At 33.1% G+C, this 23312-nt stretch overlaps 2 protein-coding genes and 1 long non-coding RNA gene across 3 annotated transcripts; all 3 read left to right on the forward strand.

The window, feature by feature from the left end:
- Positions 1-175: 175 nt before the first annotated feature.
- Positions 176-12485, forward strand: LOC110672482 (uncharacterized). Its single transcript, XM_021835275.2, has 2 exons — positions 176-648; positions 12004-12485. The coding sequence occupies exons 1-2, from the start codon at positions 373-375 to the stop codon at positions 12196-12198; spliced, it is 471 nt and encodes a 156-aa protein (XP_021690967.2). The 5' UTR covers positions 176-372; the 3' UTR covers positions 12199-12485.
- A 754-nt stretch (positions 12486-13239) lies between these two features.
- On the forward strand, positions 13240-13793 carry LOC131179085 (uncharacterized). Its single transcript, XR_009148081.1, has 2 exons — positions 13240-13338; positions 13512-13793. It is a non-coding gene; the product is annotated as an uncharacterized LOC131179085 (long non-coding RNA).
- A 4786-nt stretch (positions 13794-18579) lies between these two features.
- On the forward strand, positions 18580-23096 carry LOC110672481 (uncharacterized). The gene is made up of 6 exons (XM_021835274.2): positions 18580-18862; positions 18958-19090; positions 19457-19560; positions 20686-20830; positions 20927-21067; positions 21313-23096. The coding sequence occupies exons 1-6, from the start codon at positions 18822-18824 to the stop codon at positions 22744-22746; spliced, it is 1998 nt and encodes a 665-aa protein (XP_021690966.2). The 5' UTR covers positions 18580-18821; the 3' UTR covers positions 22747-23096.
- The last annotated feature ends 216 nt before the right edge of the window (positions 23097-23312 follow it).

Below are 23312 nucleotides of genomic sequence, written 5' to 3' on the forward strand. Positions count from 1 at the left end.
GGTGCATAGCAAGAGAACTTCTCGTCTAAACTAGGGTGTATATTCCCATTCAAATATAGCGGACTGGACTGGACTGGAGTTTGTAACTTTTTTAAATAATTCTAAGCCTAGCCCACTAAATGCAGTGGGCGTAAAGTAAGACCAGCCCACTTAAAGATCTATATGCGCACGATTAGGACGTAGGAATCGCCAGAAAAACCAGATGCGGATAGAAATGGAGTTGTGGGGTGCGTAGGGAGAGGTGGTTGGTTTATTTATGTTTTCCGTTACCACTTTCGATTCTGCGGGGAGCAAAACCAGACGAGAAAGAAGAAGACGACGACTTGAAAGTACAGCAACTGGGAGGAAGAAGATTTTGTAAAAACTCAGGGTATGGCATCTATTTACCTCTCAATATGCTCGACCTCGAAACCCTTAGTGGTGCCTCCTACATCTTCAGCCGCCGTTGCATCTTCTTCTTCTTCAACAAGCTGCCGTAGTTACCGCCGGTGGTCTCTTCTTTTCTCTACGCCGATGTTTGGCTCTGGACGCTTGATTTCTTCTACTAGTAGTAGGAATACCAATCGGAGCCGGCGGCAAAAGCAAGTGGTTTGTATGGCTCCTGATGAAGAAAAATTGACTCGCCGAAATCCTCTTGATTTTCCTATCGTACGTTTCTCCCTCCACTTCATTTAATTATTTATTTTGGATTATATGTTTTGGGAATTGTTTCTTGTTGAAATTGAGCTTTACTAATTAATCATGTGATTATGTTGATGTGTGTATGTGTTGTTTTAGTTTGTTTTGGATGGGATGATGGGATGATGATTCATATTGAGCTGTTTGAATTTTTTTTTTCTTTTTTCATTAAAATGGGTGTTTTATTTAGCGTTTAATTATACAATCTGATAGATAAACGATATTAGGGAGATGTAAGAAATAAGTTTCTTTGATTGAGAATTTATCTCTTTATCAATCAGAAATGTGATATGGGCATGGTACTCAATATCTATAGAATCAATCAGCTACAAAGATTTGTATAGCCAATGCTTAGACGATAGTAAAGCTCCTTTCTTTTTTTTTTTTTTAATTTTAGTCCTTTATTTGATTGAGAATTGTTGTCCCAAATATAGTCCAAGAGGGGGGGTGAATTGGATTTTAACAATTTTTCGGCCCTTGCTTGTAGCCTAATGAAAAATTGTGGCTATGTTCAACTAAGTGTTTCTCTATGTGTAATGAAAATAATATGAGCTTCAACAATGTGTTCCTAAGTTGCAATTTAACCCTCAATCAATGTATATGGCAATTTCTAACAAGGCATGCACCATACAATATACAATTGATTTCTCAAGTCACTTAATATGTCCTCAAATATATCAACTCAATCTTATTCAAACAACATTCAATATCATGTATAGCAAGAAAAATTTAAATTGCACAAGATTAAGGAGGTAAAGGTTAGAGAGATCAAACACAATGATTTTTATAGTGGTTCGGCTTAACTAGCCTACATCCACTCTCTCAAAGAACCATCTTTGAGTCTTGTCTCCACTATTTGCTCTTTTGAAGGCAAGAGACCAAAAGCCCTTTACAACACCAAGCTTTACCAAGGTAGCTTGAAACCTCTACAAGTGCTATCACAAGCACTTTCTCTCTCAAGCTTTAATAGGTGCTTGTACAACCTCTCTTGAATGCAATTTAATATTTCAACACTCACTCTTACTCAATACAAATCAAACTATAAAGAAGAGATGAGTAGATTTGCCAATGGAAGCTCAAAAATCTTTAAAGCTCTTGAATGAAAGCAATAAATGAAAAATCAATGTTGGAGTTCAATTGTTAGCTTTCATCAAGTGTAAATGAAGTAGAGAATGTGTATTTATAGTCCCAAATCATTTTAGACCGTTTGAAACCCTTTTGGAACGTTATACACACTGCCCAAGACAAAATAGCCGTTATTTTGTCCTTTTGTGCGAAGTTGAGCAGCTCTGATAAATTAGCAAACTAATAAAATTTTAGGAAGCGATCGATGGCTGGTTAGTAAACTAACGATTTTAGCAAACCAGTTAGCAAACTAAGTCAACATCTGCATATCTCAACTTGCAATGTCAAATGATTTAGACCTTAAAAAATATTTCAATGGTAGTATCCAAGGTCATGATGAGAAAAAAATAATCAGAAAATAAAATTTCATTTTTGAGCTCTATATGATTAAATTCTCATTCATTCTTTTTACAAAAGACCTAAGACTCACTCCTTAATACTATGCCTTTTATACCTTTTCTTTGAGTCTTGGCTTCCATAGTCTTGTTCTTTTCTTATTTTGAATTTGTCTTAAAATGCCTTTGAGTATCCTTTCTCCTTAGATGCAACTTCAAGAATTCTTTAGTAATAAGACAAAGAATCTACACATCACTTTTAAAGTTGGGTTAGATAGATTCTCTTTGAGTTTTGTTATCATCAAAATCAATGCTCATTTTGAGCTACACGGGGTCAACAATCTCCCCCTTTTTGATGATGACAAAACTCAACTGAATCAACAGTAAAAAATAAAAGTGTGTGAAAGTTTATGTGAGTATGTAAATCCAAGTATAGTATACCGAAAATGCTCCCCCTAAATATATGCACATAATTTCCAAGAAATCTGTCATAAGCTCCCCCTGAATTTATGCTATAAAGCATTTTCACAATTCTCAAATATAAACACCAGTATAAACACATATTCATCAACACAAGTATCAACACATATTCTCATATCATCACACTTCACAAGTATATCAACACATTTCCATATTTCCATATTTCCATCAACACAAGTAAGTATGAACACATATTCACATCAACATATTTCATATTCACATCAACATATTTCCATTCTCCCCCTTTTTGTCATCAATCAAAAAGGAAATAGGAGAAAATAATCCAAAAAGAAGCAGGTCAGCCCAAAGTAGACGCAGTAAGGTAGACAGTAGCAAACTAAAAACCAAAAGTAGCAAACAGACTAGTAAACTAAATATGCAAGAATCAGAACCAATTTTAGCAGAGGAGGAACCACCCTTTTCAAACCTTTTCTTTCTCCCATCGATTATGCGAATGTATTTCTCTAAGCACCATCAAATCAGTCCTAGAGCTTTCCTTAGAGACATTCACATTCAGCTCTTTAAACACAGCAGTCAAGAGATGTGCATAAGGCAATTTTCCAAATCCATAAGCTTTGCACATGTTCTTAAAAATCTAATATGCCAAATTCATTTTTACTTTGTTAACAATGTGCCACATGATACACATATCCAAGTGACTCAAATAACCATAGTAAATTGCTCTAAGTACCTTTTTCAAACTTAACCAAATTAAAGCCTGCCATCCTAGCAACATCCTTATGGGTGGAAATTTTATTTCCATCATTGGGCAATTTCAAAGCCGTAGCTATCAGTTCCATGAGATACATCATATAAACTGTTATTCAAAATCATTTGTACATTCACAAACAGCCATCCATCCTTGAAACTCAAAAATCTCTTTGAATTGAAAGTTTACCTGATTGAAGTACTCCCATTTGATAAATTTTCAATCTAATAGTGCTTTATCCACTGAGCCCAAAGATTAGGCAGCCCCCTTTTTGCGTTTGGTATCACTCTTTCGCATTTGCCGCTTCTTTTTCTTTTACGCGTCGTTCTGATGGGTTCGACAGCCTTGGATGGGTCGGAAGACCCACTTGTTAATTTCGATTCAGGTAAATTTTTCTTCCCTTTCAATTTCTTTCGTAATGCAGCGACAGGGATATCGTCGGAGGCTGATGAGGATGAGGAAGCAGCCGCAGCAACTGGAGATTTTCATTTAGCATGAGCCATTGACGAAAAAAAAAAAATGTGAAATTGAGTACTGGTTTTTCGGTATGTAAGAGTGGAGAGGAAAGGAGAGACGAGAGGTCTGATGGGTTTGGATATATTTTGCCGGAAAGAAAATGGGTTTATTTTGGAGGTTTCGTGAACCGAAGCAGAGGAGAGAGAGGGTGACGGTTTCGTGTGGCAGAGGATTTTAAGTTCTCTTGAGTCCCGCGCTTTTCTATTCCAGTGTACTTTCTCTGAACCTGTTTTCTTCCCCCTTTTTTTTTTTATTTTAAACAAGTCTATTTATCTTTATATGCACAAATAAATATTTTTACATGTCTGACACAGCATTGAGAATGTAATATCAAATGTGAAAAGATAAATGCATAACTGGACACGCAGAAAATTTCAGCCATAATCACGTTTTGGTTTGAGATTTGAACAGTACACGATATAGCAAACTAATTTTAGTCACGCAATATTAGCATACAACTTAGTAAACTAATTTCACAAGTACACAAACAAGTTAGCTAATATTCTTTAAAGATTTTTCAGCAAACTAATATCACAGCAGATCAATTACACATTCAATAAAATGTAGATACATGATGTCATTATGATTTAGATTTCAAGCAAGTGATTCACACATACCAATTTCCCTTCTAATTCTACAAAAGGTTTCTTCATTAAGAGGCTTTGTAAAAATGTCAGCAAGTTGATTTTCAGAGGTAACAAACTCAATCTTGATATTTCCATTTTGAACATGATCTCTAATAAAGTGATGTCTGATCTCAATATGTTTAGTTCTTGAATGTTGGACTGGATTTTTGACCAAGTTTATGGCACTAGTGTTGTCACACCTAATTGGAACAAGATTATATTTTAGACCAAAATCTTCCAATTGTTGTTTCATCCATAAAATTTGAGCAACACAACTACCAGCAGCTATATATTCTGCCTCAGCTGTAGATAAAGCTACTGAAGTTTGTTTCTTACTGTGCCAAGAAACTAGTGCATGACCAAGAAATTGACAAGTACCTGAGGTACTTTTTCTGTCCAGTCTACTTCCAGCAAAATCAGAGTCACTATAGCCAACAAGATTGAATGATTCGCACTTTGGATACCATAAACCAATTGATTGTGACCCTATGAGATATCTAAAAATTCTTTTAACTGCACTTAGATGAGATTCTTTTGGACATGATTGAAATCTTGCACACAAGCAAACACTAAAGTGTATATCAGGCCTAGATGCAGTAAGATACAAAAGAGAGCCAATCATACCTCTATAAAGCTTGGTATCTACTTCTTTACCTTTTTCATCACTGTCCATTTTAATTGTTGAACTCATAGGAGTGCCCATGCTCTTCAAATTTTCCATCTTAAATTTCTTTAGCATATCCTTGATGTACTTTGATTGATTTATGAAGATGCCATCTTTCATTTGTTTAATTTGAAGTCCAAGGAAGAATGTGAGCTCACCCATCATGCTCATTTCAAATTCATTCTGCATAATCTTAGAAAATTTCTTGCAAAGAGATTCATTAGTAGTACCAAAAATTATATCATCAACATAAATTTGCACAATAAGCATATCATTATGATGCTTCTTAACAAAAAGTGTTGTATCCACTTTGCCTCTTTGAAAATCATTTTGTAAAAGGAATTTACTAAGCCTTTCATACCATGCTCTAGGAGCTTGCTTCAAACCATATAAAGCTTTAGTAAGTTTATAAACATGATTTGGATGCTCATGATTTTCAAAGCCTGGAGGTTGTGCAACATACACTTCCTCATCAATATAACCATTTAAAAATGCACTCTTGACATCCATTTGATAAAGCATAAAATCCTTGAAACATGCAAAGGCACACAACATTCTAATAGCTTCAATTCTAGCAACCGGAGCAAAGGTTTCATCAAAATCAATCCCTTCCTCTTGGTTGTAGCCTTGAGCCACTAGTCTAGCTTTGTTCCTAACAACATTGCCTTTTTCATCCATTTTGTTTCTAAAAACCCATTTAGTACCAATAATTGAATGATCTTTTGGTTTAGGCACTAAATTCCAAACTTTATTTCTCTCAAATTGATTTAGTTCTTCTTGCATAGCAAGAATCCAACTTTCATCATTTTGAGCATCTTCAAAACATTTAGGTTCAATTTGTGAAACAAAAGCAACATTACCAAAATATCTTCTCAATTGTGCTCTAGTCATCATCCTCTGAGATGGATCATCAATAATGTCTTCTTGAGGATGGTTTCTATGGAATCTCCATTCTTTAGGTAAATCTTCATGTTGGGGCTCATTTACTTGTAATTCTTCCAAATTTGGCATTTCTTCATTAATTTGATCTTCATTGGCATCATGGACATCTATTGTAGTTTCTCCTTGAGTTTCCTCATCTTTGTCATCAACTTGTTCCATTTCTTGACTTGATATTGAATTTTCTTTTCCAAAAATCTGCTCAATGTTATCATCACAAGCATTTTTCCTTCTAATAGAAGGGTTAGTCTCATCAAACAAAACATGAATAGTTTCCTCAATAACCAAAGTTCTTCTATTGAACACTCTATAGGCTTTACTCTTTGTTGAATATCCAAGAAAGATTCCTTCATCAGATTTAGCATCAAATTTCTTCAAGTTATCCTTCTTGTTATTTAAAATATAGCACTTACAACCAAATGCTTTGAAATATGAGATACTTGGCTTCCTTCCTTTCCATAACTCATAGGGAGTCTTTTTCAAGATTGGTCTAATCAAAACTCTATTCAACACATAGCAAGATGTATTAACAGCTTCAGCTCAAAAGTACTTTGGCAAATTATTTTCACTCAACATAGTTCTAGTCATTTCTTGCAAAGTTCTATTTTTCCTTTCTACTACCCCATTTTGTTGTGGTGTTCTAGGAGCTGAAAAATTATGATTGATTCCATATTTGTCACAATATTTCTCAAATAAATGGTTTTCAAATTCAGTTCCATGGTCACTTCTTATAGATGAGATGCAAAAGCCTTTTTCATTTTGAACCATTTTACTAAACGAGGTGAATTTTTCAAAAGTTTCATCTTTGTGAGCAAGGAAAAATGTCCATGTATATCTTGAATAGTCATCAACAATAACTAAAGCATATGATTTTCCACCAAGACTAGTAGGAGTTACAGGTCCAAATAAATCAAGATGAAGCAATTCTAATGGCCTAGTGGTAGACACAATATTTTTAGATTTAAAAGATGCTCTAGTATGCTTTCCTAGTGCACATGCTCTACATTGAAATTCATTTTCATACTTAATCTTAGGAAGACCATTAACAAGATCTTTCTTAGACAGTTTTGAGAGTGTATGCATGCTTGCATGACCTAGTCTTCTATGCCACAAGTAACTAGAGTTATCAAGAGATACTAGACATGTACCATGATTAGTTTCAAAATTATTCATGTTAAGCAAGTAAACATTATTTGATCTATTGGCAATGAACAATGTGTCATTATCTAAACTATTGATTGTACATAGAGAAGAAGTAAACCTTACCTCAAAGCCTTTATCACACAGTTGGCTTACACTTAGCAAGTTGTATTTCAAACCTTCAACAAGTGAAACATCTTCAATACAAGGTTTGGTTCCTATTGTGCCATTTCCAATTATTTTTCCTTTCCCTTTATCTCCAAATTTTACGTATCCTCCATCTTTCATTGTGATTTTTGAAAACTTGCCCTTTTCACCAGTCATGTGCTTTGAACAACCACTATCTATGTACCATTTTTCACTTTCCTTCATCCCTTTGCAACAAACCTGAAATTTAATCATTTAGCTTTAGGTACCCAAGCAACTTTGGGTCCTTGGGGGTTAGTGACCTTAGGTAAGGTTCCCTTTGGTACCCATACCTTCTTTATCTTAAGATAACCTTTCCTAAATGCACAAGAGTTAATCATATGACCTCTTTTATTGCAATAATAAAATGTAACATTAGGCAAGGAAGATGTAGATGCTTTAATGAAATGATTCTTATATTTGTCATAGTTCATGAAACCATCAAAACCAATTCCATATTTTTCATGCGAAATTCTTTGGTTTCCAAGAAGTGCATCTAGAGTTTCTTTTCCTTTTGTAAACTTTGCCAAATCATTTGTCAAAGACTCTACTTTAGCTTCAAGAACTTTATTTTTCTCAATGAGCATTTCACAAGTTTCTTTTGAGGATTTCAACTCTAAGTCTAGTTCTTTAAACAAAGCAATTTGTCCTTTGTAAAATTCATTTTCTTTATACACATTGGACATGGCAATATTTTGTGATTTCAATGATTCAATCTCTAAATTCATTTTACTGCATTTTCTCTTGTAATTTCTATACTCATCATATACTCTAGCAAATGCAAGTTCAAGTTCTTCTACATTAGGAGATTCATAAGAATTTACCTCATTGTCGCTTTCTTCATCTTTTTGTGAGCTCTCAACTTTCTCCTCACATGCCATCAAACAAAGAAGAGCAGCCTCTTTGTCACTTGATTCATCATTTGAAGATTCTTCACTGTTGCTCCATACTACTTTCATTGCTTTCTTGCTCCTATCTTCTTTTTCTTTCTTCTTCTTGAGTAGTGGACATTTGGGCTTGATATGTCCAGGTTTGTGACACTCATAACATACAATTTCTTCTTTTGAATCTTTGAAATGTTTATCCTTGGGAGTATACTTCTTCAAGAATTTCTTGTATTTGCTTCCACCCTTCTTGAAAGCTCTTTTAAATTTTCTCGCAAGCATAGCCATTTCATCATCATCATCACTTGAAGCATTTGAGTTGTCACTTGAGTCAACTTTGAATGCAACTCCTTTCTTCTTATCTTCATCCTTGTTTGATTTGAGAGCAATGCTTTTCTTCTTCTTTTGCTCATTTTCAACTTCATCCTTCTTGTATACCATCTCATGTGCAATGAGAGAACCAATGAGTTCATCATAGGTGAATGTTTTGAAATCTTTGGTATCTTGGATAACTGTTGTCTTTGCTTCCCAAGACTTTGGAAGTGATCTAAGAATTTTCTTCACAAGTTCAGCTTCCTCAAATTTTTTACCAAGTGCTTTGAGAAGATTTACAAGATCAGTAAACCTTGTACTCATATCCGCAATTGATTCTCCTGGCCTCATTTCAAACAACTCATAATCTCGAATCAGAAGGTTTGCTTTGGACTCTTTAACAACATCAGTTCCTTCATAAGTCACTTCAAGCTTATCCCAAATTTCCTTAGCAGATTGACATCCTGAAACACGATTGTATTCATTAAGGTCAAGTGAGCAATGCAAAATATTAATAGCTTTAGCATTTATAGAAATTTTCTTCCAATCATTGTCATCATATTCATCTTCATGTTTTGGAACCTTTGTAGTTCCTGGACCATTCTTTTGAGGAACATGTGGACCATTTTTAATAATTCTCCATGCATCAATATCTACAGATTGTATAAAATTTCTCATTCTTACTTTCCAAAATGAATAATTAGTGCCATTAAAGAGTGGTGGTCTAGTGATTGAGTAGCCTTCAACTAATGGTGCGGGTATACCGGCAGAATTACTAGATGAACTAGCCATTGTGGATCACTCTAAGGTTGTAAGACCTTAAGCAAGAGAACCAGGCTCTGATACCAATTTGTTGTCCCAAATATAGTCCAAGAGGGGGGGTGAATTGGATTTTAACAATTTTTCGGCCCTTGCTTGTAGCCTAATGAAAAATTGTGGCTATGTTCAACTAAGTGTTTCTCTATGTGTAATGAAAATAATATGAGCTTCAACAATGTGTTCCTAAGTTGCAATTTAACCCTCAATCAATGTATATGGCAATTTCTAACAAGGCATGCACCATACAATATACAATTGATTTCTCAAGTCACTTAATATGTCCTCAAATATATCAACTCAATCTTATTCAAACAACATTCAATATCATGTATAGCAAGAAAAATTTAAATTGCACAAGATTAAGGAGGTAAAGGTTAGAGAGATCAAACACAATGATTTTTATAGTGGTTCGGCTTAACTAGCCTACATCCACTCTCTCAAAGAACCCTCTTTGAGTCTTGTCTCCACTATTTGCTCTTTTGAAGGCAAGAGACCAAAAGCCCTTTACAACACCAAGCTTTACCAAGGTAGCTTGAAACCTCTACAAGTGCTATCACAAGCACTTTCTCTCTCAAGCTTCAATAGGTGCTTGTACAACCTCTCTTGAATGCAATTTAATATTTCAACACTCACTCTTACTCAATACAAATCAAACTATAAAGAAGAGATGAGTAGATTTGCCAATGGAAGCTCAAAAATCTTTAAAGCTCTTGAATGAAAGCAATAAATGAAAAATCAATGTTGGAGTTCAATTGTTAGCTTTCATCAAGTGTAAATGAAGTAAAGAATGTGTATTTATAGTCCCAAATCATTTTAGACCGTTTGAAACCCTTTTGGAACGTTACACACACTGCCCAAGACAAAATAGCCGTTATTTTGTCCTTTTGTGCGAAGTTGAGCAGCTCTGATAAATTAGCAAACTAATAAAATTTTAGGAGCAGTCAGTAAACTGGTTAGTAAACTAACGATTTTAGCAAACCAGTTAGCAAACTAAGTCAACATCTGCATATCTCAACTTGCAATGTCAAATGATTTAGACCTTAAAAAATATTTCAATGGTAGTATCCAAGGTCATGATGAGAAAAAAATAATCAGAAAATAAAATTTCATTTTTGAGCTCCATATGACTAAATTCTCATTCATTCTTTTTACAAAAGACCTAAGACTCACTCCTTAATACTATGCCTTTTATACCTTTTCTTTGAGTCTTGGCTTCCATAGTCTTGTCCTTTTCTTATTTTGAATTTGTCTTGAAATGCCTTTGAGTATCCTTTCTCCTTAGATGCAACTTCAAGAATTCTTTAGTAATAAGACAAAGAATCTACACATCACTTTTAAAGTTGGGTTAGATAGATTCTCTTTGAGTTTTGTTATCATCAAAATCAATGCTCATTTTGAGCTACACGGGGTCAACAAGAATCTTACAATTTTTTTTTCTTAATTTGTTCATTTTTTTAGATAACAAATATTGTCGAAATTTGACTTTGAACAAAACTTAGCTTCATGAATCTTCAAAAATGAAGCCTTGCCTTCTGATCTTAGAATTCTTTTCTCATAACTGTTATGAAACTAAAATGTAAAATAACAATGGAACCAACTTGACTCCTACGAATGATGTTTGACGTTACAAGTTGAAGTTAATTGATCGGTCCAAAATTTAGTGATACGCATAGTGACCAGGATTGAAATTATGCCCAAAGTAGTAATAAGTTTGGCACAGTTCAGATTTTAATTTCTAGAGCCAAACCAAAGATATTCTACTTGTATGGCATATTTAGGTTTGATATGTTGATTTTTTCAACCGTGTTTTAATATTCATGAGCAAACATCATATCACTCGTATACCAAAAGTTTAGTGTTTACTACTGGATGGCTTTCAAACTGTATAATAGATTAGTGTTTGGCATGCCATAATTAGGAGGCATTGCAACTGATTTCTGGTGTTGTAGTTTTATTGCTGGATGGTTATCTAGAATGTCTTTGATTGCCCTTCGCTAATTTTAATGTGGCCTAACATCAGAAACTGTTATAAGGGGTATAATTCAGTGAAATCATGATTTTATGTTGTGAAAAAAAAAAAAAAAGAAATTAATTATGCAGAGTTTCCATGTAAATGCATATTATGCTGCCCTCCCCTCATTGACTAGTAATTGATTCAGACTTTGTACTGTTATTCTATGTGAAACACTTTTTCAGCCTTTACCCTTCAAGGATTACTTAATTGAACTTTTCTGAAAGGATGTGCCTGCTAGTCTACTGGTTGAATGTTTCCCATTTTGAGAAGTGGCTGTTTCTTCTCTTCTGAGATAATATAGCATGCAGTCCACCATTCCTACGAGAACAATATATACCTTATTTTTCTATGGTCCTTCAAATGCTTGGGCTATCTGTGAAGAAAGCATATGGTTGTGACCCTTTTGGTTGGTTTTGTACTTGAGATTTGCTTGTCACGAAAACAATAAAGTAAGAATTAGATATTATGTAAACTTCCTAGAGATATCATGTTTTTGAGAATTGGCTGTAGTGGGTCCGTTGTTTAATACTGTTTGATGTAGTACAGTGAATTATAATTTGTGATTTCACATTGCAGGAGTGGGAAAGGCCCAAGCCTGGACGCAGACCTGACATATTTCCCCAGTTTAGCCCTATGAAAACACCAATACCGCCCCCATTGCCATATGATCCTCCTGAAGAAGATGAAGAAGAAGAAGAAGAGAAAAAGAAAGAAGAAGAGGAGGAAGATCCTGAGAAGGAAGAAGAACCAGATAAGCCTGAGAAGCAGTAGTATTTTTGTCACCACTAAGGAGCCTTGAATTTCTCTATTTGTTCTTTATGTACTCTTGATAGTTATATCCAGCTTTAAGTGATGCTGATAGAGTGGATGAAATGCAATAATCATCCAGTAAGAGTTTTGTCATCGCTGTTGTCTCCCAGTTCAAGCTGAAAGGATCTTGCAAGCCTCCTTTCAGGACTTTTTAAAGGCCACAGGTTATAAGTAGCGTTTTCATTTCTTTTTTGGTTGGAATTTGAATATTGTATGATGTGTTTGATTAGTAAATTCCATTTTTGATATCCTGTTTTATGCGACTTCCTGAAATGAAAAATAGCCTGTCCAGGACCAAAACCGGTTATAACTGCACACAAGGTTTATAAGAATGCCATAACTTGTAACAGTACATAAAAACAAACAAAATTGAATGGCATAAAGTGACAAATGGAGAGAATCAAAGGGTGGGATATTGAAATCCTACAATTAAATGCATGTGGGATTTTATTGGTTCCATCCATAGTTGAGACTGAAAATACCCGGTGGGAGTGTCTGACAATGAATCAAATTATCCAGTTATGTCCATTCTCTGAGTTCACGCCTAGTTCTAGTCCAGGCAAACTTTGCCGATGGTTTCCTGCTTTAGGACTGGTAAATCAAAATTTACCCCTCTTAGCACAGTTTCAATGTCCAAAAGAAGTGGCAGTCGCATTCATTGACACTGCTTCATTGGAGTGCCATACAATTACTCTCTGCAGCCCTCCAGTGTGTGTGATATTCAGCTTTCCTTTACCATCTGAGGTGAGAACTCCACAAGAAAAGAATCAGGGATTGTATTATGGAATTCATTTCACCCCCAAAACATCTTAATATCTACTTGACAACGGTAGTCCTGGTACTGATGAAACCTAATTTGAAGAAACTCCTCCAGCTGCTAGGTTAAAATTGGCATTTTCCCACCAGAAATTCGCAGTTGAGAATTTTAGGTAACCTAAGAATATGGACAGTTAGGTCTGAATGCCAGTTGAAGACTGGCAGCTAGAGAACCCAATATGGTACATAGTACGTACACCTTCCCTTACCTTACTAACTATTAAAGAATAAGACTTCCATCTCCAATGTTTCTTGGTAGATATCGTCTCCCTCGCAAAACCTATGGTATGTATATATCTATCTTCATTAATTCTTCAGCTCCCAAAGGGCCAAACCCATTTCCATTTCACCGTTTCAATTTCTTTCATTGTGTTCTCAATATAATGGACAAATAATCCTTTCTTGAGATTAATATTTCTAGTTCGATCTTAATTTATTCTTGTTTCCATTTTGAGCAGTCTCTTTTTCCAGTGATGTTCCGGTCACTGGCGAGGCTTCTTACATCGTTAATAATTGAGCCTGCGGCTTCTGTCTCCACCGTACTATTTTACAGTGAACTTCTGCCTCAGAATATCATTTTGGAAAGACTAGTTCGACATGATTTGCTTTACAGTGAAAATTATCTGTTTCGTTTCCTCGTTAACTTCTTGAGATGCTTCTGGTAGATGAATATCATTATCTTCATATTGATTGTAGCTCAAATGCTTCTGCTACACTAATGCTATTGAAGCTTCAACCAACCTTTGTTCATTTCTATAAAGAATACTGTTGTTGTGTGCAATGTTACATTTTTTTTTTTATTAAAATAACAGAGTCAATCCTAAATTTAGGCATGCTCCATTAATATAACGAAACAATAGAATGAGAATGTCACTTAAAAAAACTTAGAAAATTTTCAATACACTACCAAATAGGCATCCAAAATTAATTAGGCCTATGTTATTGTTGTGGGAAAATTTTTACTAGACCTGGCGACCCAAAATATAAAATGTTTAGTATAATTCACTTATTAAATATATGAGTTTCATGTACTTATATTTTAAATTTATAATAAATTAGGTTTAAACAATAATTTTCGATATTGAGAGTTCAAAATATAATATATATAGTAAATTTTACATATAAAATTGATAAATTTATATATTTATATTTTAAATTCATGATAAAGTGAGTTAAGTATTTTTTTTTTAAATTGTGAATATAAAAAGTGCTTATTATTTAATTATTTTAAATTTCTTATAATTAAAATATTTCAAATTATTTTAAATTAATTTTTAATGTTCTTTTTTTTTTAATAAGAATGTCAAACAAACTCACAAATCTCAATTAATCAGTAAGAAAATTGACTTCTCATGGAAAATTTATTTTAAATTAAAAAATAATAATTGAAAACAATATGTTTATCGCATTTTCAGCGCTGAAGAATATGTATAAACTACAATTTAAATATTTTGTATTAAAATATCATTTCATATTTTTAAATTTATTATTTTTTTTACTGTAATTATAAAAAATTTATATTTTTAAATCACTTTTTTTTTAAATAATATATTTTTTTTCAAGGCATGAACATTGAGAAAAAAAAAACTCAAAAGACAAATTCACATTGTAAGGAATATTCTAAAATACACAGGTAATATTAAAATATAGTACTCCAACAAAAATATTTTTTTTAATTTTAAAAAATAAAATTCATATATTTAAATATATATATATATACACCCAACAATTCCTGCACATATAATGCACCAATAAAGTGATGCTACTAACTTCAACTACTATAGATGTGCCTTGAAGAACGTTAGTAAATGGAGTAAATGGTTGGCTGCATACGTTAAGGACCGAACAGTAATTGTCATCATGGAGAGAAACTATGATAGCTAGAGAAAATTAAATTTAAATCAAATAAAAAAAAATTAAATTATTTTAAGAAGAATCTCTTTAGTCTCCTTTCACTATCAAACACAAATACTTCTTAATCAACTCATTAAAAGACAACAAAATTAAAGTTAATTAATATGTAAGTGGACAAAGAATCATGCTCTTTTTAACTATTGGTGTGCAATGCAAGTGCTTGCTTTAAAGTTAAGGGTGAGTATCATTATGTTTAAATTAAAAAATTAAATTGAATTATCATAATTTAATAATTTAATTTAATTTTTAATATAATTTAGTTTAGTTTAGTTTGGTTCAGTTTTATATATAAAAATTTTGATTATTTTGATTCAATTCATTTTTGAAAAGAAAAAGATTAATTAAACCGAACCGAACAGAATACGTTTATTCATTTTTGAATTGATTTATTTTTATGGTGAATTTATGAATTATATATAATTATATATATAAATTATTTAATTTTATTGATTAATGATTATTAATTTTAAATTAAAGTTAAAATCAGATCAAATAACTTAAAAATTAAATTTATATTTAAAAATTTATAAAAAATTGATCAGTTTGAACCGAATCAAAATAGAATGATTTTATTTAATTTTTTATTTTTTTTAATTTAATTCAATTTTTAAAATATATAATTTAATTTTTATAATTTAATTTAATTTAATTCGATGTAAATCAAACATTCACCTCTATCTAAAATTCCATTACATATAGCTAAAAAAAAATAATAATAATAACAAATTATCGCCACGTTGACTGCCTCTTCTTTACCTTCTTTTGACACACGATAAGCTTTGGGGGATTAATTGAACAAAGTATACAGCTGGAGACTCGTATGTGACGCTGACAAGGAAGTGCAAACGTGACATGTCACCCTCTTTCTTTGTTTAAAAGATAAATTTGTTTTAGTCTAACTTATTGACTAATTAGTCATAAAAATATTTGTTTGTTAATAATAATGTTGTTAGGAATGGAATCACTCTTAACATCTAATCTACTCTTAAATACAATTAAGCATTAATTAATTTTATCTAAGTTCTCAATGCGTATTATCTATTAAAAAAAATTAAACCTATGATGTTGTATGCTATATTTCGAGTGCTCATATTAGTGTATAGAATTTAATTTTTCGAGATCATATATTTTAACTTGATAAAATTATTATGATTCTATTAAATGCGTATTGTTCATATTTTATGTGTGTTCTCTATATGTATAAATACTATTCTCTAATCTAATTAAATAGATGCAATATAGGGATGGCAACAGATCAAGTATTTGTGGTGTCTAATTTGATCGAATCTTAATAGGATAAGTTTGGATAATACATAATGAGGTTTATGAAGAATTTAGATTTGAAAAATTTATACTTATAACAGTTTTAAGTCAAGTTTGAATTATGTATATTAGATTAATGGAACCCATTTATGTAAATAATTAATTGACGATGAAATATATGTTTTTTTATAATATTATTTATATATTGTATTTTAAATAAATAAAATTTAAATATTTAATGAAATTATTATATTTTTAAAATATAAATTATTAATAAAAATATTTTTTATGCGTATTATTAATTAAAATATATAAAATTAAATGAGTTTGAATGTTTTTTTAGTAATAATAATCATATTTGAAATGAATTCAGATATTTGAAGATAGATTTTAATCGGGTTTAAGACTGTTTGGATATTGATAATATTAATTGAATTATAGTAAGACAAGTTTTGTGGGTATCCTATATAGTTTTTGTGAGTATTCTATCTATTACTATCCCTAATAATAGACAAAAACTGATTAATGACTTATGGGTTTGAATTGAAATAAAACAAGATATAAGTTGGATTTTAATTTCCTCGTTCATAATTTGAATTAAAATTAAACACAATTAAGAATGGCACCTGAAAATCACACTACCTAAATTTAAACCCATCATAAATTTGATTAAAATTTATTTTCAAGTATCCAAACCTATCATAAACCCGAGTATTATTATCAAAAAAATATTCAAACCCATTTAATTTGATATATTTTAATTAATAATTTACATAAAAAACAAATTTAATTAATAATTTATATTTTAAAATTTAATAATTGCATAAAAATTTAAATTATATTTTATATAAAATAAAATATATAAAATTTATAAATATTATTATTAAGAATATATATTTTATATTTAATTAAATATTTATATAAATGAATTTGAGTAACGAGTAATGAGTATCCAACATGTAAAATTTAAACTTATTATGAATATTAAATTTCAAACTCGAATCTATTTTAAATTTAATTATATACTACACAAATTCGCCTTATTAGAATTTGTTCAAATCGAATACCCGTAAAAGTTTGACTCATTGTTATTTATAAACACAATCCAATGAAATTATACAGAATAAAGGAAGGTAATATAATTGACATAACTGAAGAAAAGATTCCTTATTGCACTGGCCAGCATTGAAAAAATAATTTCAAATTTGTTAAGCAAAGGTGCATGATCATAGTCAACTTTTATGACCAAAACTCATAAGTGAAGGAATTATTAGGTGCATTCAGTGCACATACACCTTATTTCATAATTATATGAGATCAACTTTCTATATAATAGGAAAGATTCACTTTCTGTGAGAGAGGGAGTACTATTTTTTAGTACACCGGGTGCACCTAATAATTAGCCCATAAAATGAATCTTAATTATTGAATATATGGGTTGAACCATTGAGCTTAAAGAAGGGATCTAATCTTGATTAATGAGTAAATTAATTTAAAAATACTTCTAATTATATTAAAAAAGAAAACTCTAAACTGCTCTTTAATCAATTTCTTTATTAGCCAGCAAGCAACAATGGTGAGGTGAGTTAGGCAGAGCTAAATCTTGGGGGGTTTGGTCATCTACATACCAGCCTCGCCCGTAGGTGTAGGCAATGGATGAAATAAATATGAGTAAATTAATAAAATTAAGCTTTACCAGAAATGGCAATTATTGTGATTGCGATGCATGAACTAATAATGAAAAATCCCAAAACCATAAAAATTTTAAATTCATCACTGAAAACAATATTTTTACATTAAATTTAATATATTTTAATTATAAAAATTTTAAAAATAATAAGATACTAATTTTCTAAATTTTTAATAATATCTAAAATTATATTTTCTAAAAAAATAATTTTTAATATATGGAATAAAATAGTGATGGAAATTCCATAAAATCCAATCTATAAATTTTTTTCCTTATAAACGGAAATTAAAATTCTCTGGAAAAAAAATCCTAATTAATTACCGTTACAACCAGCGCGGCATTTTCTTCTTCTTTCTTCTGCTCTGCCTGAGATAATGATGCCAGCTCAGCAAACTCCTTCTCCATGCACAAGATCATTTTCAACCGTCCACTACGTGACCCCACCCCCAAAATCTTAAGCTATCAACGGCCAGATCATCGTGCTCAAGTAAATTTCGCCGCCTACTGTGCTCAGGATTCGAATCTCATGAGTTTCCCAAATTACCCTTCGAACTTAACGTTAAAATTTAACCTCCGTTTTTTAATGGAAAAATGGGGTCATTATTGTAATTAAGCTCAGTCAGTGAAGCGCTTAGCTGCAAAATACCAGAGAGTCATTTAAAAATTGTCTAAAAAGCGCACGCTATAGTCTTACATGGAAAGCTGTTCTTTTCCTCCACTACACACACTTCCCTGATCTTAAAAAAGCTCTGGTTTTAGTTTTTTACAGAGAATTGAGAGTTCGTTAATGGCGGACTTGGCTTTTTTCTTAGCTTCCGCTCAAGGTGTAGATTTTGAGTTCTCTTCTTTTTGAATCGATTCATTCATCGAGTCGAAGGAAGAAGAAACAAGAGTTTTGAAGATGCTGGACGGACTTCTAGGTCGAAGTTTCGCCTCCAAATGGTATGTATATCTTGTGTCCTTTTAGTTCTCTTTTTTTGTGGAATTTGATTGGGAGATATGTTTGTTTCATTTGGATTCTGTTTGTTTTGGTGTAGTAAATCGTTGATTAAAATGACAAAGAGTCGGATCGAGGTTATAAGGAGAAAAAGGAAGGCCACTTTGAAGTTTTTGAAGAAAGATATGGCTGATCTGCTCGCTAATGGACTCGATATTAATGCTTATGGCAGGGTAATTTTTTTTTTTTGGAGTAATCGCATTGAGCTTGTTTTCATTGTTTGATCTGATCTAAAATCGGATTAAGTTTAGTTTCTTTTTATCAATTTGTTTGGTGGATGAGAAAGTGTACGAAAAAGGAAGAAAACAAATTTTGTTTTCTTGCAAAAAGAGAATATCGGGTCTTATCTTCCTGTTTCCCAGCTTGTTTTTGTTCGTTCCATTCTTTCTATTGGTTGTTGTCTAGTTTACACAGCTGGTCTCTAATATGTGTGCATGTGCCTGTGTGTCTGTATCTTTGTGAGCTTTAACCTTTTACGTTTTAAAATGAATTGAAGATCTTGAAGAAGTATTCTCATTCTGCACCATGTGATGGAACAGGCTGAAGGGCTCCTAGCTGAATTGGCCCTATCATCTTGCTATGATTTTGTTGAGAAATCTTGTGATTTTGTGTCGAAGCATCTTTCAGTCATGCAAAGGATGAGGTAAGGATAGCTCTATATCAATTCAGTTTAACACAAAATTACATTGCTCAAATAGAAACTGGTTTAGTTTTGTGCTGTTCTTCTGTGACCAGTATCTATTATTTTATATATTGTTTGTAAGGCAAAATCAACTGGCTTGGGTTTGCAAACATATTACTAATTTACTATAATTGCTTTACATGGGCATAGGCATAATCTTTTGTAGATAATTGCCTCATGACCATAGTTGAAAATACCGTGCACGCATAATTTAGGTTGGCTAAATGCTGTTTATAGGTTTAGGTACAATACATATTCACTATAGATTGTTGTGGGAGGTAGCTTTTACAATGATAGGATGCAGATTTGCCTCTCATCTTTACATTCTTCTCTTCTTGTTTATACCAGAAGGTCACCACAACCATTTATCCCATGTTCTATAGTCATAGGATCAGTAATTAATGAAAGGAAATTACCGATGAAGTAATGTAAAAATTTTGAGTTGCATGGTCTTGTACATTGGCAAGAAGAATTCTGATTATCATATAAATGTCAGTAAAGGCACGTGCTGTTTTTTGTGGTTTGCCTAAGGAAAAGGGACCTGAAGCCAGTGGGTGAAATTTATATTTTTGTAAAACAGAGATTGGAACTTGATATCTGTGCATGAACTTTGTTCTGTTAGTATTGGCAAAAATATTCCATGCGGATACAACAAAATGCCATTCAATAGAAAAGGTTTTAGACGTTCTGTATCATAATCGTGCTGATAGTTTCATTAACTGGTAGATACTTATGGCTGGTCTGCTTCCCCAAGAGAAGTTTTGTGTATTTAATTGAAGTGTTTGGTAGCCCCTTTTTTCAGTTTCAGGAGAATCATATGCAACTCTTTTTGGCTATGGTATTACCAGAGTGAAACACTAGCGATGGGTGTTACTATGGGGGTACTAACAAATTATGCTTGTGATTGCTATGGATAGCCTATGATAGACTATTAGTTGTATGCTTTTGGCTGATGTAGTATGATATGAATGCTGCATTTCTCTTGCCTGATCTATTCAAATTTAACCTTATGGTTTAGTTAGAATGAAATGATTTTGACTTATAAGTTTGAACTGATATTTTCCTGATTCACTGTCATCTCCACAGGCACTGCCCTGAGGACTGTAGGGAGGCTGTGTCATCTATAATGTTTGCGGCTGCAAGGTTTTCTGATATGCCAGAGTTACGTGACCTTAGGGATATATTTTATGAGAGATATGGGAACTCTGTGGAGTTGTTTGCTAACCAAGAGGTAATCTTGATAAATTCACACTTATGGAGATTAAATGTCCGTAGTTGCCTTTCGACAAGTAAGTGAATAACTAACTTTCACATTTTCAATGAATAGTTTGTTGAGAATTTATCTTCAAAGCCATCTACAACAGAGAAGAAAGTTCAGCTGATGCATGATATAGCTTCAGAAGTCGGCATAAAATGGGAGTCCAGGTCTTTTGAACAAAGGGTATCTAAACCCTCTGCACCTGCACAGGTTTGTCCCTCTATTCTTTCTGTTTTTTTCCTGGCCTTACACCTGAATGGTAGGAGGGTTTGGGTTGCAAGCTGATATTGAAATTGTTTAGGTTAAAAGACATGGCTGTTTCAATTTCTTTCTCCTAATATTTTTTTAAAAAAGGAGTTTTTCATTTTCTTCACTTTGTTATCTTTTGGGGATTGGATTTGTAGGGGTTTTGGGAGGATGAATATTGGTCTCTTCTTTACGTGATTATTTTGCAGGAGCAACTTAAAATTTATGGGTCTCCAAATGTCCATGATGATCAATACAATTCAATTAATGGCAAGAACACTGTCCTGAAAGGCAAACATGATTTTTCGCTCAAAGAAAGGCTTGAGCGTGACAATGATGATTACAGATTACTTAATGGAAAGGATAGCAATGCCTCAAGAAGAAATGAGCTTAATTCTCAGTCCGGAAATCAAGTCCCTAGTAATGGATACAAGCTGATAAATGTCAGGGAAGAGCATATGCTGAAAAGGGAAACCCATGATAGTTTGTTCCAAGGAAAGCAAGAAGTTGCTGTGGAGAAGCGTGAACCCTCGAAGGAGGATACTCCCCTGAAAACAGTTAGATTAGGCAGTTCATCTCAGAGGAAAAGAATAGAAAGTTTTGATGGCGGAGACAAATTGCATGATGGTAGGGAGAATGCTGCACCCATAAGAGACGGCCAGGACAGTTTATCTCATGGAAAGCCAGATATTCTGCCTAGTTATGCAGGATCATGGTCAAAGGGTGATGCCAGAGATTCAGTGGCTGGTAATCATCACTCTGGCCAATATGATGCTGCAAAGTCAGCAAGAAATGTTCAGGAGGAAGCACGTAAGTTCAAACCGTACTATAATAATGCCATCCCCCCTCCTTACACTAAACCCAATGCCAAACTGAAAGATGGAAAATATGAAGGCAGTTTAGGATCTTCCTTTACAGGCTCTGATGGTAATGTAGTCTCGCAAAATTTTTCAAGGGACAACAGAGCCAATGCTGGTAATAGGTCTGAGAAAATCCTACAAGAAGCATATCATCCTGACCGTGAGAGGCAAAGTGTTATGCATACAAGAGCAAGTGATAATGTACATGAGAATGATAGACACCAGGATGAAGGTATTTGTAGTAACCCGATTCCAAAACCAAGATCCTCAAGGAGGAGGCACTCAAAATCACACACTAGCCATGATGATGTCGGCAATTTGGAAGACATAGGAGTTGTCAAGAGGAGATCAAAAAGCAGGAGAAGGGATGACTCAAGACGGGGCCTGCAAATCTTGTTTGATGACGAGCACTATCGGAATGATGAAGAGGAAAGAATGATAGATAAACTGTTGATTCATTACAGTAGGAAGCCATCAGCCTATGAACCTGGAAAGGTCAGAAGGAAGTCCAAAAGTCATCATGCAAATCACCAAGACGCCGAGGAGGATAAATCTCCACAGCATGGTAACAAAGACGGGCCTAGTGAAATCTCAGAGATTCTTCCACCACCCCGATCAATTTCCCTTCCTCGTGAGCAAACACCTCCTTCAAATGCAACAAAAGTGTTTACTCGCGCCGCTTCCTTCCAGCCAGACAAGTCAAGCACAGCCAAGCATGTGCATCCCAAGTTACCTGATTATGATGACTTGGCGGCTCGGTTTGCAGCCTTGAGAGGGATGTGACCATTTAGCAATCAGAATCAGCATGAGTGAATTCATGGTATCTTCTTGCGTTCTCCTTAATCGAGTGCCATGCAGCTTTTGTGTAATAAAAGACAGGTTATGCTCCAACCACGAATGGGCAATGACTGAAGTAGTGAGAGCATTGTGGGCCTTGCACCGTTGCAATTCCACTTCAATCAAAGCCTAGCCCATTTGTTGGGTTTTTGTTGGCATTACACATATAAGCAATCAATGTCTTCAGCACTTTACAGTTTGTACTTCTAATATCATTTCAATTTCCGGACCTCTAGACCGTAAAATTTGTAATCTGCATGTTACTTCAAATGATAAATATCCTACATATTGATTGATTTTTGCTATAAAAGTTGAGATAAGAATGCTCATGCCAGACACTGGTCCCACTTTATAATACCAATTGCCAGCAACTTTTTTTTTTTTTTAATTTTTCAATTGGGTTTGCTACAGTTTGTTTCATTGGGTTAGAAATTTCTTCAGCCTTAGAATATTATTATGTATCATCAACCAGAAAATTAGTTGGACAGGAAAAATAATTTGAAAAAAAAAAA

This window comes from Hevea brasiliensis, chromosome 4 (assembly GCF_030052815.1).
Source record: "Hevea brasiliensis isolate MT/VB/25A 57/8 chromosome 4, ASM3005281v1, whole genome shotgun sequence".
Taxonomy (NCBI): Eukaryota; Viridiplantae; Streptophyta; class Magnoliopsida; order Malpighiales; family Euphorbiaceae; genus Hevea; species Hevea brasiliensis.

Excerpts from the sequence above, each read along its gene's own strand:
- LOC110672482 (XM_021835275.2), top strand. The coding sequence starts at position 373 with ATGGCATCTATTTACCTCTCAATATGCTCGACCTCGAAACCCTTAGTG. Across the intron at positions 649-12,003 it reads ATCCTCTTGATTTTCCTATC|GAGTGGGAAAGGCCCAAGCC; the intron begins GTACGTTTCTCC and ends TTCACATTGCAG.
- LOC110672481 (XM_021835274.2), top strand. The coding sequence starts at position 18,822 with ATGCTGGACGGACTTCTAGGTCGAAGTTTCGCCTCCAAATG. Across the intron at positions 20,831-20,926 it reads AGTTGTTTGCTAACCAAGAG|TTTGTTGAGAATTTATCTTC; the intron begins GTAATCTTGATA and ends TTCAATGAATAG. Across the intron at positions 21,068-21,312 it reads AACCCTCTGCACCTGCACAG|GAGCAACTTAAAATTTATGG; the intron begins GTTTGTCCCTCT and ends ATTATTTTGCAG.